The following is a 14357-nucleotide window of genomic DNA, read 5'->3' as shown; positions in this document are numbered from 1 at the left end:
AACAAAAATATCTTCAAATGAATCGTTTTTTATGAATCAATAATTCAAGTTGGACAATGATTTAAATATGAATTTGGTTACAATTTAAAGCAATAATAATACTTGTAATACTCTATCCAGGCTAATATTGAGTCTAATTGTTGAAACAAGAATCGAGAGGAAAAAATATCATCTAATACAATTGATTGTAAACTTAATACTAATACATTTAGATCATTTAATGATCAATTTTGTAGTGAAAATAAATTTGGTTAACACTTTGAGTGATACAAATGTTACATATTACGACTGTGTTGACTTAATTGTTAATCAACTTAAACCAGATACCAAGTTGAAGATTAAACTATTAACTGGGAATGATTGTTAACTACTATTTGATTGTTTACTTGCTATCAATTAATTGTTACATTGAAGCAAAGGATTTGAATGGGAAAAGGAAAGTTGATCATTGCTGATGGAGTAACAATTTGGTAAACCAAACAGAGAGTTAATTGTTTAAATCTCTTAATTGTTAACCTAATCTTGTCTTTAATCGCAAATCAATTCAACCTTGATTTAATTTCCGTTTAAAGATTAATAATTGATATTTCCGTTTAAATTAATGGCAACAATTAGTTTTAACTTGATTATGTTCAATTAGATTAACGAATAGATTTTTCAAGTAGATAAATTGTTTAAACATTTTGAGTTGGATTTAGTCAAATGTTTCATATTATTTTCTGATGAACTTTTTAAGTGTTTGTGATTCATTGAATGAGAAGCTTTTCAATGGTTTGTCATGATTTGAAGCCTTAATTGTTGACTGAGTTCGAGCCCAATTAGATCGAGCTCGAACTAATTTATATTCCAAATCATTCGATAAATGGCTGGACGAGGTATTTAAATCGAGAAATGATCGACTAACTGTTAAATTGTTTAACCTCTCATTGGTATCATAATATTTGATTGAAACTTCACGTTTAGACGCTACTGAAGATGATTTATTTGATTGTCTAAAATGAATATCTTCATTGCCATAAATTAAGTTTCGAGATGAATGGTAATCATCGAAATTTAATTTCGATTTAAAACAATAATCAGAACTGAATGAAGGTGGAGATGACGATTCTCGTCGACGAATTGGTTGATCAATTTGTGAATATGTCAACCTCGATGGACGATAATTAGATAAATTAGAGATTGAATTATTGCTAAACCAAGGGCCCAAGTAATCGGTATAAATCTTGCTCTTATCTAACTGTGCTTTTGGCTCGACTCGTCGAGTATAATAGTTCAAGTCTTGAACTGAAGTGTAATGCGGAGTGTAATTGGACAATTTACACTCGTAATTGTTTCTGCTTGACCCACTAGTTTTGACTCGTTCAGATTGTCCATTTATGTTGAAAGAACTGGTTGTCCTACGAATATAATTAGACTCATTTGAAGGTCTTGATCGATATCGATTAACTTCAAGTGAATGAGAAACTAACTTTTCTGGTGATTGTCTTCTTCGAACTTTGTGAGACAATGAAGATGAACTTTTAATCGATTGACTTGACAAGAGTGTTATGTCAGGACAACTATGATAGATGTAATCGTGTTCAATTTGTCTAAAGCGTTTACGAGAATCACTTTTCAATTGATTTATCCGATCGCGGATGCTATTGAATAATGAAGAATAATCAGTTGAAATGGAATAATCTGAGTTAAATTGTCTTCTTCTGTAATCATGAGTTGGCGCAATTTTCTTGCGACGATGAGAACTGTAGTCTAGAGACTTCACCAATCGATTGTGATCAATATAAGAATGGTAATCATTGAATCTAGTTGAATAGTTTGACTTGTATTTCATGTCATCATTAAGACGATTGTAGCTATTGAATTGATTGCTTGTTGAATCGATGGAATTGTATGTTCTTTTAACCCGTAAATAATCATCTTCAACAGAATCAATCGTTCGATGGTAAATATCATTCAATGATTCATAAGAACGTCTCAGATATGATCGAGAACTGGGTAAATGTAACTTGTAACTATCGAAACGACTCAATCTATCTTCAGTCATTCGCGATTCGGCAAATAATCTTAATGATTCGTTTGACTTTCCTGAGTATGTTGAACGAATGGACGAACTGTTTGGTTCTATTGAAGTCACTCTCTCGTTAATCTGATTGTAACCTTTACTAACAATTGGAATGTTTGGTCTGTCTCTTGATCGAGACAATGAACGTCGAACAGATCTAGTTGAACTTCTTTCTCTTCTATTTGGACTCATTGGAGGAATCATATCACGACGTGAACGATTACTTGTGTTCTCAGGTTGATTTTTTTCCACTCTAGGAGTTGAAGTAACTAATGGTTCTCGATTGAATTGCATCGAATGATCGACTGTCTTCTCTGTTATTCGAGACTCAAAAGCAACGTCTTTACTTGTATCACGAATCGTACTAACTGGAGATTTTATTATTGAAGTGTCCACTTCTGATGGTTTCATTTGACCATTTTCATTCACATTATTATCTACTTCTTTTTTGTTTGCAACTTTTCGTTTGCTTTTCGATTTTTCTTCAGTTTTTGATGCCGATAGTGACACTGGCGATGAAGGTGGCGATGGTGATTTAAGTTTGTCTGATGGTTTGATTGATTGTTGGTTTGCAATAGTTTTGTCGACTTTACTAGTGACAGACTCTTTTAAAGTATTGTCCTTTTCTGATTCTGATTGACTTTTATTCTGAACCTTTTCAGTATTTGCAACGATATTGACAGTCGCTTCTATCGTTGGACCTGGCTTAAGCAGTGAATCGACTTGATGGTCAACTTTTGTTTTGATAGTTGCTTCAGTAGAAGGTTCTGTTTCTTGTTTTGATGGCTTTGATTTTGGTTCCAAATTGTACACTGTATCAACATCACCATTGTTTGTTGATTCTTTTGATGATTTACGTTTAACTGTCACAGAGTTTAGCTCTTCTCTATCTTCTTCTTTTTTCAGTGAACTTGACTTTCGTCGCTTATCTGAAGGCACTGAAACTGGCATTTTCCATGTAAGAGCACCTCCAATGAAAGGTATTTCTAGTTGTACGCTAACTAATTTATCAAACTCTGGTTTTGCTAGCAATGACTTACGCTTAACAGACAATTTATCGGCCTTTTCAGGACTCTTTTCCAAACGTTTTCCTTCAACAACATCGTCTTTCTTAACCACACTCGATTTGTTTCCTACAATGACTTCAATAGAACCATCTAAATCTGAACATTTTTCCACCTCGAGTTTGCTTTCTTCAACTTTACCAGATTTATCACGAATTGCACCTTTACCTTCTTTTGTCTTCTCGATCGAATCACTTGACTCTAACTTGTTAGATTTGCTTTCAACTTTAGATTCGCTTTTATCAGATTCAATCTTATTTTTAGGCTGAGTGGAGCCATTAGACGAAGTTGTAGTATTTTGGTTATATTTGCTTTCAACTTTAGGCTCACTTTCACTAGATTCAATCTTATTCCTATGTTCAGCATTAGACGAAGTTGTAGTATTTTGGTTAGATTTGTTTTCTGGTTTATCCAATTTACTAACTTTTTCACCATTTTCATTCTTCTTAAGTTTTGATTTCTTCTTAGATTCTGGTTCAACAACTTCAACCTTTTCATTGGGTTTATTTTGATGAACAACTTTCGAAGAATCATCAAATGATTTTTCTAATTGTTCTTTTACTTCATCAGCATCTTCGAGTTCAACTTTCTTAGGACATTGTCTAACATCAATACTACCAGATGTACAGTTATATAAATCGCATTTTTGTTGAGTAGACGAGAAACCAAAGTCAGTATTGGGCTTGAAAGAGGCAAGCTCGCCTGTTGATTCTAATTGCAATGAATCGACACAATTAAATAATGCTTTGTTTTCAGTCAAAACTTTCTTTTCTTTCGTGCAGATCAATGGAACCTCATTCAATTGAGCACTTGGTTCTTCGAGTTGTTCATGTAAACTTACTTTAGCTTTTGCGTTCGCCGCAGAATCTGCATCGATTTCATTCTTTGCTATCTTTTCATTTGCAGAATTGGCTTGCATCTCATTTTCATCGATATTTTGTTGCGGTTCCAGAGAAACTAAGTTAGGTTCACAGCTATCAACCTGCGAATCAGTTATTTCTTTTAATGGGGATTCGTCAACTAACAGTTTTGCTTCTTCTGTTTTGACATGGTCTTTAATAAGAATTGATGGTTGAATTTCAATATTAACAGAATCGATTAAATTGCTTCTTTGCACTTCAACTTTATCCAAAACTGATTTCTCACCATTGTCAACCGTAAGTTTCGCAGTTGTTTCAGTTGGCTGTTCAAACAGATCTGATTTGACTCGCGATTCAACAATTGTTACTTTAATCTGAGATGGTTTCGCTAAATTGCTCTCAATTATTTCCCTTGCATCGATAGTTTTGGTTTCATTTATGTCTGATGGCCGCAATTCGACATCTTCAAATAGTACTGAAGCCAAAGTGTTAATAGACTCGTTATTTAGCGTTGTTTTCTCGATACTTTCTTTGCTCTTTGTTACTGAATCTTTCTTTTTGTTAACTTTTGAATCTTCAATCAATTTGCTAGCTTCTAATAATGGTTGTTTAGAAACTCTTTCTCCCTCAGAATCATCATTCGACACTTTCTCTTCATTAACAGTTTCATTATTTGCTGCATTAGCAATTTCTGACTCTGCCTTGACGAATACTCCTACTTTTGGCGTTTTAATAGAGATTTTTTCGTTACACGAGCTAACAGCATCAATAATAGAAATCTGTTCTTCTAAGTTCTCACAATTTTCTATCATTTTAGATGATGAGTCTTCCTTTTGCAAAACGATTGACTCGATTGCTTTTCTGACATCAGCTTGGTCAATCGACAAGTCACTTGCATCGCGATCATTTGATTCATCGACAGCTTCATTCTTATAATCATTTGCAACGAAAACTTGTTCTCCATCACTTGATGATGCTACCATTACATTTGTGCTTGGACTTTCAGCTATTGAGCTCAATTCGTTGCTTGGACTAACATTATCGACCATAGAAGTCTTTTCCTTCAAGTTCTCACAACTTTCAATCATTTTAGATGCAGAGTCGTCATTTTGGAACACTATTGACTCACTAACATCAGCTCGGTCTATCAACAAATCACTTAAACCTCGATCATTTGATTCATTCTTATAATTGTTTCCATCGACTTGTACTTCATCGCTTGAGGATATTGGCATTTCATTTGTACACGGACTTTCGGATAGCGAGGCTTTCTCATTGCACGGACTAACAGAGTCAATGATAGAAATCTGTTCCTTAAAGTTTTCACTACTTTCAATAATTGCAGATACCGAGTCTTTATTTTGCAACACGTTTGACTTAAATGATTGACTAACAACAGCTTGATCTAATGACAAATCACTTGCATCTCGATCATTCGCTTCATCAGATATCGAGGGTGTTTCTTTGCATATGCCAACATTATCAATAACAGAAATCTGTTCCTTCTGGTTTTCACTACTTTCAACCATTGCAGATACTGGTTCTGCATTTTCCGAAACGATTTCCTCTATTGCTTTAATAACACCAACTTGACCTATTGATGGTTTATTTTCATGCAAATCGGCAATTGTTTCATCTACAACTTCATTCTTATTATCATTTTTATCGACGATTTGTACCTCATCACTCGATAGTATTGGCATATCATTTGTGCTTAGACTTTCAGCTCTGGTGCATTCGTTGAATGGACTCACAGTATCAACCACAGAAGCCTGTTGCCTCAGATTCTCACAAATTTCAATCAGTTTAGAGGCTGAGGCTGCATTTTCTGACTCTGCATTCACAAATGGTTCTACTTTCAGCCCTTGAAGTTTTTCAACTTCAACAGTGTTTGAATCATCTATTTGCTTCTCGAAAGCTTTTGCTGTATCAACAGTTTTAGAATCCGATTTTTCATCTTCATGCAAACTTAAGTCTTTGTTATTGGGCTCTGCATCTGCATCTGTTTTAGCATTCCTTATTTTCGCATCCATTTCTGTTTTTTCAATAAATGCACTTTCGATCGGTTGTGACTCGAATTCTTGTTTTACTTCTTTTTCACTTTTCATTGATTGAGTTTGATCGCGCATTATTTCGTCTTTGAATGTGTTTTCAATAACCTCAGCTTCATGGTCAGCATCTAAAATTGGACTCAATAGCTCTTCTCGTTCACTAGACTGAGCAATTTCAATTTTTGGTTTAGTTACTTTCTTTTTTCTCTCTGGTTTCTTTGGTTTGTCAACCGATTGTTCAGGAACAGCTTCATTTACTTTTTTCTCATCCATAAGATTCATTTCTTTAGGCATATTTACAATATCTGAAGAAATTGCAGCTAAATCTGATTGCTTTTCATCTTTTTTCAAGTTTTGTGGTTCATTCGTTTGTACAAGAGTAGATTTATCGCTATCTAGAGAAGGACACAAATTAGATTCAACAAAATTCAATTCTTTTCCAACATTGAAAGTCGTCATCTCATCTGATTGACTCAGTTCAGTTGAAAAGATGCTCTCAGATTTGCTGTCAACAACAGAATCAATATTCTTCTCAATTGTTTCTTCAAAGTTTTCCAGATGACATTCAACCTTGATTGGATTCTGAGGTTCGATTAACTCTGTTTTTTCAGACATTTGCAATGGTTTTAGTTGATCTTCTTGTACTAATAAAACTTGATCTCCCGAATCCTTAACAATTGGCTCTTCTGATTCAACTTCTTGTAGTTTGAAAATACTAACTTCACATGGAAGCATTTGAGATGAAGTAGAAATAACAGACTCAGAATTCAATTGTTGGAATCGATCGCCACTGGAAGCAACTATTTCCTCTTTTAAGTCCATTTTTTGCACCGTTTTTGATTCAGATTCGTTTTCAAAAGTATTATTTGAAGTATCTTCAGCATCTTTTTCAATTTTAATACTTTCATTTTGAGACTTTTCTGTCTGATCATTAGTTTGACAACTGAGACTTTCAGATTCACGCTCAGAAGACGAAATGTCAATTGATTCATTTTCTTTCACATTGCTGTTGAGCAAATTTGCATCGATTAATTCATCTGAAGGTGCAATTGTTGGCAATGAATCTTCAATAGTTGTTTGTTTCTCACACTTTTCAGCATTTTCTTGAATTTCATCAACTTTTTGTTGCTCAGATGCAACTACTTGAATAAACTCTAAATTACTTTCATCTGTCGCGATATCACTTAACTCAATTGTTTCACTTATTACATCGGTTGGCCAATTTTTGTATTCAGATATCAAATTTGGCTGGGCAATTGTTTCAAAGTTAATTGATTGTTCTAACTCTGAATCTGGATGGAATGGCTCAGATATCTTTGGCTCTAATTCCAATAGAACTGAAAACTTTGATTTACTAGAAGTATCATCTTTTTCTTTGTCCGTTTCTTTCAACTTCTCCATTTCATTCTCCGAAACTTTCTCATCAACAGTTTGGTCATTGATACAACTAGCCTTCAACACATCTAAAGATTCATTTTCATTCTTTTCCTGAACAACCTTAGAAGATGTTACAGCCTTTGGTAAGTAGTCGATCTCAGATACTTCAGCATTTGCTCCACGATTCGGTTCATTGATATCTAATTTATCATCAATGAAAACAGACGATTCTTCAATTGTAGCTGCTTCCAATTTTAGTGACTTTGTATTCATTGTTTCTTCATCAATGTTATCAAGTTCTGATGCAATTGAACCTTTTTTAAGTTCGATAGTTGGCTCTTGAACAGAGCTTAGTAGATCTTCTCTCGCATTTGCGTCCAGTGCTTCAAACACCTCAACTAAATCAGACTGTTGTGTATCAATCTCAGCCTTTTCAACTTTTAAAACGTTTTCCACTTCATTTTGTTTTGCTGTTTCAAATGTTTCTATTTGTTTGATCTCAGAAAATGATTGGAAAGGCTCAACATCATTTGATGGTGATTGTATTTCATTAATGCGTGGACTTTCAGGTATAGAGACTTTTTCGTTACACGAGCTAACAGCATCGCTAACAGAAATCTGTTCCTCTAAGTTCTCACAACTTTCTATCATTTTAGATGCTGGTTCTTCATTTTGCAAAACAATTGACTCGATTGCTTGTCTAACATCAGCTTGGTCAATCGACAAGTCACTTGCATCGAGATCATTTGATTCATCGACAGCTTCATTCTTATAATCATTTGCAACGAAAACTTGTTCTCCATCACTTGATGATACAGACATTTCATTTGTGCTTGGACTTTCAGATATTGATCTCAATTCGTTGCTTGGACTAACATTATCGACCATAGAAGTCTTTTCTTTCAAGTTCTCCCAACTTTCAATCATTTTAGATGCAGAGTCGTCATTTTGGAACACTATTGACTCACTAACATCAGCTTGGTCTATCAACAAATCACTTAAACCTCGATCATTTGATTCATTCTTATAATCGTTTTCATCGACAACTTGTACTTCATCACTTGATGATATTGGCATTTCATTAGTACACGGACTTTCGGATACCGAGGCTTTCTCATTGCACGAACTAACAGAGTCAATAACAGAAATCTGTTCTTTCAGGTTTTCGTTACTTTCAACCATTGCAGATACTGGTTCTTCATTTTGCGAAACGATTGACTCTATTGCTTTAATAACACCAACTCGATCTATTGATGGTTTATTTTCATGCTTAGCGATTGTTTCATCTATAGCTTCATTCTTACTATGGTTTTCATCGACAATTTGTAACTCATCACTTGGTGGTATTGGCATTTCATTTGTGCTTGGACTTTCAGCTATCGAGTATTCGTTGTATGGACTAACAGTATCAACCACAGAAGCCTGTTGCCGCAAATTCTCACAGCTTTCAATCAGTGTAGATGTTGAAGCTTCATTTTCTGTTTCAATAGCAATTTCTGATAACGAGGCTTTCTCATTGCACGGACTAACAGAGTCAATGATAGAAGTCTGTTCCATCAAGGTTTCATCACTTTCAATCATTGCAGATACCGAGTCTTCATTTTGCAGAACGATTGACTGAATTGGTTGACTAACAACAGCTTGGTCTAATGACAAATCATTTACGTCTGGATCATTCGATTCACTAGCTATCGAGGCTGTTTCTTTGCATATGCTAACAGTATCAATAGCAGAAATTTGTCCATTCAAGTTTCTGTTACTTTCAACCATTGCAGTTACTGGTTCTTCATTTTGCGAAATGATTGCATCTATTGATGATTTACTTTCATTCGTAGCAATTGTTTCATCTACTGCTTCATTCTTACTATCGTTTTCATCCATGATTTGTACCTCATCACTTGGTGATTTTGGCATTTCATTCGTGCTTAGATCTTCAGCTATCCAGCATTCATTGTATGGACTAACAGCTTCAACCAAAGAAGGCTTCAAGTTATCACAACTTTCAACAATTGCAGATGCTAAGGCTTCATTTTCTGTTTCGATAGCAGTTTCTGACTGATCCTTTTCTGAGAACATAAGTTCGTTTTCATATTCATCTTCTATTCCTAGAGATAAACTAATTTGATCTGACACTGAATCCGATAGATCAGTACTTTCATCATCTTCTAACCTCGATTCAGGTAATACTGTTGGACGATTTAAAATCTGTAATAATCTTGCCTTCAACCTATCAGCCTCTGAAAATATACAATTTGCTTCTTCTGCTTCATCTTCAATCATCTCATCTTCAGGCATCTCATCGGCTAAGTACGTCAACTCATCATATTCATTGTTTACATCATCTAAATCTTCAGTCAGTTCTTCTGCTAAAGTATCCAAAGTGTCGACTTGATACTGCAAAGAATCCTTCATTACTTCAATAGGCCGTTCGTCATACAACTCATCGTTTGATAAGTTTTCAGCATTATTTTCAATTTTCATTTCTAACAAGGGTGGAATAAATTCTGTCTGAATGATTGATTTGTCCGATTCAATTGAGTTAATCGATTCCATTGAAGATGACGACTGAATGGTTGCAAATGAATTCTCATCAGAAGAAAAGGGAATCGCTGTTTTATAACTTGAACTTGATTGATCAGTAGTTGCTGTATCATACTCAGATCCAGATGGGCCCAATCCATCGACATTTACACTTTCCGATGAATCTTTTCTTGCAGAAACAACTTCGTCATAAGTAACATTCGGCAGTTTTGATGCATTAACATCAGTATCTAACTCTGGAGTATTTTCATGCCTCAATGCCTCTGGATTATCAATTTCACAGAACTTAGACAATTCATTCAAAGAAGAACCAGTAACATCAGTTTCAGTAGCGAAATTGGACACATTACTTTGAGCAGAGTTGAAGTCAATAGACAATGATTCAGTGTTGAGTATTGATGTGTTTAGACTCAACATTAAGCCACTGTCAATGGCACTGGAATCAGAGTCGATCGATTTCACCATTTCATTGTCCGATTCAGAACTTATTTTGGAAATTTCTTTAGATGGAATCTGTTCTTGCAGTTCATATGATGCATAATCTAATGATTTTGAAAGATCTTGAGATGCATTTTCACTCATTTGAACTGATTCGATATTGGATTCTCTCATCTTTTCATTGTCTTCACTATTAATGTCGATGAAATCAGACTTCGCTATGACTTTGCTGGAACTAGCCTCTTCTGGATTCATCATTAAACATTCAACTGTTTGTGGGTAGTTTTGATTACTCATGTCGATCAGATCTTTTCTAGTTTCTAGTTCTAGTTTCTTTTCTAGATTGTCTTTACTTTCCATTTTTGGTAAAATTTCGAACGATGGTGAGATCTTTTCCATCAATTCATGTTCACCGATATCGTTGTTATTCTCGTCTAGCTGAGTTGATGAACTATCTGACATTTCGTCATCTACTTGATCATCATTCAGAATTACTGGACGATTCAAAAGAGTCGCAATTTTATCTTTTATTGCACCTAACACTTGACTTGCATATGTTGAAGTTTCATTTTTCATTTCGATTTCATTCATGTATTCTTCATAATCTGGTTCAATATCTTCTGATGATTGTTTTCTCAAGTAACTCTCACGATATCTTGAAGGTGAATCAGCTTCCATTTCATAATCGAAGTCAAGCTGATTCTGTTCATAACGTTCTTGGTCATAGTTATACCAATCAGATTCAACAAGATTTTGTTCAATTCCTTTTTCGCCGTAGCCATCATAACTAGATACCAATTGACTAATCTCAGCATCCAGTTCCTCAAAGTTCAAATCTTCATTCAACTCAGCTCTTCCGATTGGTTCTTCGTTTGAATTTAATCCTTCAAAGTTTTGTCTACAACTTGAATTTTCTTGTAAATCGTTAGCTGTTTCTTTTTCATTTAATATCAAATTATTATTTTCATCATATTTTTGCACAGAAACAAATTCTTGAGCAAATTTATCAAAAGTTTTCGGAGTTTCACTCAAAGCTGAAAACTGATCAGATATTTGATTATCTTTCTCTGAACCTGAATCAGATGAAATTTCTTCATAATATAATTCTGGCGATTCTGTTCTTTGTTTCCCCTCCATTTCTTCTTCTGAATCGAAAGAATCTACTTCATTAACAACATTTTTTGAAGATTCGGGTCTGATCAAAGGAACTCCAAAGCTTTTCTGAACAGAAGGTGAACCATATTGACTGAGAATCCAATTGTAGTCCTCAGAAGGTGGAATATCTTCTGAGGAATCACCAATATAAGATACTGAAGATTCGGCAATTATGTAAGATGGATATTGGAAAATATTGTTATTTCTTTGTTCAACCTCTTCATTCATATCTAAATCTACTTGTGTTTCGTCTTTAAAATCTTGTTCTTGATCGTCATCAAGATATGCTGATTCATATTCAGACTGTGATTCAGTCTCTTCATTATCTGACTCATTAGCTGGTTGAATGTCATATTTTCCTACTAAATCAGGTTCTTTTGATACACTTTGACTTAAAACTTCTGAAGACTCGTTAATGATATCATTTTTGGCAACAATTTGTTTCAATTTCGTCTTTTCCATTGATTCTTCACAACTTTCTTCAAAATCTTCTTGTAAACAATCAACCAATGAAGTAATTTGAGGTTCTAACATTTTATCGCAACTATGAGTGTTTGAGACTGCATTTTCAGAATTCAATATCGTCCCCAATTCATAGACTAAATCATCTTCATCGTCTTCATTTTCCAAGTAACCTGAAATGGAATCTTGCAATAAATATTTATCTTCATATTCATCGTTAACTGACTCAAGAGGATAATCAATATTCACCAAATCATTTGAATCTTTAATACTTTTAACTTTGGTAAATGCTGATGAACCTTGTTGGCCAGTAAAACGGATTTTCCCATCAATAATTTCAACTGAATCAAGATCAGTTTCAAGATATTTCGGCATTTCTTCAAATTCATGTTCAGAAGTTTGTGAGCCAACAGATGAAACTGAACCTTCACTTGATGAGGATCGTTTAGAAGCAGATCTTGAGGTTCGTTTAACCAACTGTTTCTCATATAACTTATCATGAACATCAGATTTATTTTCTTTCTCTCCATCATCATCAGATAATCTATTATCCAAACAATCATTGGAAGTATCAGATCCATGAGAGCGACTATCACGACGAATGGACAAGCTGTTTGGCTTGCCATTGCAAGTGTAGCGCTGTTCATCACTATCCCAACCCTCATCGTCAAGCCAAGGAATATCATTGCCTTTATACAAGATACAGGGAGGGACACTTGATGAATCTGATTCATTGGCTTCATCATTAATCTCATCATTGGCTATTTCTGCTGTTAGAAGTGCCAATTCGCCTGCAACTAATGCCATTAAACCTGTTTCAATGGCTTCATTAGCGGCAATTAAATCTTCATAACGCTGACGTTCACTGGAAGACATTTCATCGCTTGAATCTTCTCCATAAACTGAACCAAGTTCAGACTTTAAACTATCAACATCCATATCATCAACATCAAAATACTCTTCAGAAAACAATTCTCCTTCCGAAGTTGTCTGAGTTGCTCTATCAGCAGCCCAACTAGAAAGACGATAATCGATTGACATTGGAAAAGAATCGTCATCAATCGAATCTCTAAAGGTCGACACTGATGGACGTCGACGTCCTGACCCTTTCCCAGACCATTCAATTGCACCACTTTGAACACTATCAACACCAGGAGAACCAAATCTATGGATTGATTCACAACCATTCCATGATGGGTTTAAATATGAAACATTTGTCTGAATCCAGCGACTAATTTGGTTTGTACGAAGGGTTGTCTGAGTGGCAACACTTCGCACATCAACCAATCTAAACCAAGTGTCTTTGGTCAAGTGGTTGGGATTGGGGAATGTTGAGGAGTCATGAGGAAGCCAATAAGGGATTGGAACAGAGGATAAACCAGGAATGGAAGGTGAAGTTAAACTAATTAAACCTGATTCAACGCAATCAACTCTAACCATTTCAATGGCATAGAAAAGTACTCGTTCAAGACTGCCTTCAACAAGTGACTTGATCAATTCACGACCAATGTAATAATACTTTGGATAACCTTGTTCACTTGGTATCTGGATTAAGGCAATTTCAATTGCTTGACCTATCAAGTCAAGACCTTCGTCAGTTAAAATGTTTTTCATTGACTTCCAATTTGATAGATAGATGGGTTGTACAATTGCGATTTGTTGATTCAGTGTGGTAACTTTATCGTCTTTATCGGGATTACTTGACTTACCAGAAACACAATCATCTGGATCACGTTCAGTGTCACGTAAAGCTCGACTAAACTGTTGTCTAAGTGGACTTGGACACCTTTCAACTGGGTCAAGACCCTTCCACACTTTATACACAACCGATTCATTCGTTGATGTTTCAGGATCAGTTGTTTGGACGGTTGACCGAGAAATGGGACGAACAAGAAGTCGAGCTATTTCACCTGTTTCTACATCAACTTCATTTGCAGGGAAATCTTTTACTGAAACATCTGTTCGATTGCGAACAATGAGTCGCATTGAGCTTGATCCCAATGCCGATGATGATCTGTTTTCACGAACCTCATCATTATCATTTACAAGACTAGAAGGTTCTTCAGTGGAAATTTGATGCAAAGTTGATGCACTAATGTCAAGTTTATCGTTCATTTCAAAACTCTTTGGTTCATTCGCGTTTGATTCAAGTCTTGTTTGGCTCATTGACTCTTCATTTTCTTTGTCAACTTTGTCGAGGTCACTTTGAGCCAATTCAATTTCTGCTTCTAACTGATTTAAAGCTTGATACAGTTCATCTTTTGACATGTAATGAGAGTTACTCGCTCTTTCATTAAACTCATCAACATCAACATGAGAAACATTGCAACCTAAATTGCCACCATAA

The 14357-nt window shown here is 35.0% G+C and overlaps 2 protein-coding genes across 19 annotated transcripts in view; both read right to left on the bottom strand.

Moving 5' to 3' along the window:
- LOC107365449 (uncharacterized) overlaps window positions 1–14357 on the bottom strand; it is a 46099-nt gene that overhangs the window by 4484 nt on the left and 27258 nt on the right. The gene's annotated exons all lie outside the window — the stretch shown is intronic.
- Window positions 9–14278, bottom strand: LOC149094511 (uncharacterized). The gene has a single exon (XM_089266081.1). It carries the CDS (start codon window positions 14276–14278, stop codon window positions 713–715), a length of 13566 nt encoding a protein of 4521 aa, XP_089122207.1. The 3' UTR covers window positions 9–712.

This window comes from Tetranychus urticae, chromosome 1, assembly GCF_039701765.1.
Source record: "Tetranychus urticae isolate SD_2017Ah chromosome 1, NJAU_TeUrti_SD_1.0, whole genome shotgun sequence".
NCBI classification, from domain to species: domain Eukaryota; kingdom Metazoa; phylum Arthropoda; class Arachnida; order Trombidiformes; family Tetranychidae; genus Tetranychus; species Tetranychus urticae.
Note: the sequence above shows the minus strand (reverse complement) of the source record. Positions and strands in the feature narration are given on the sequence as shown.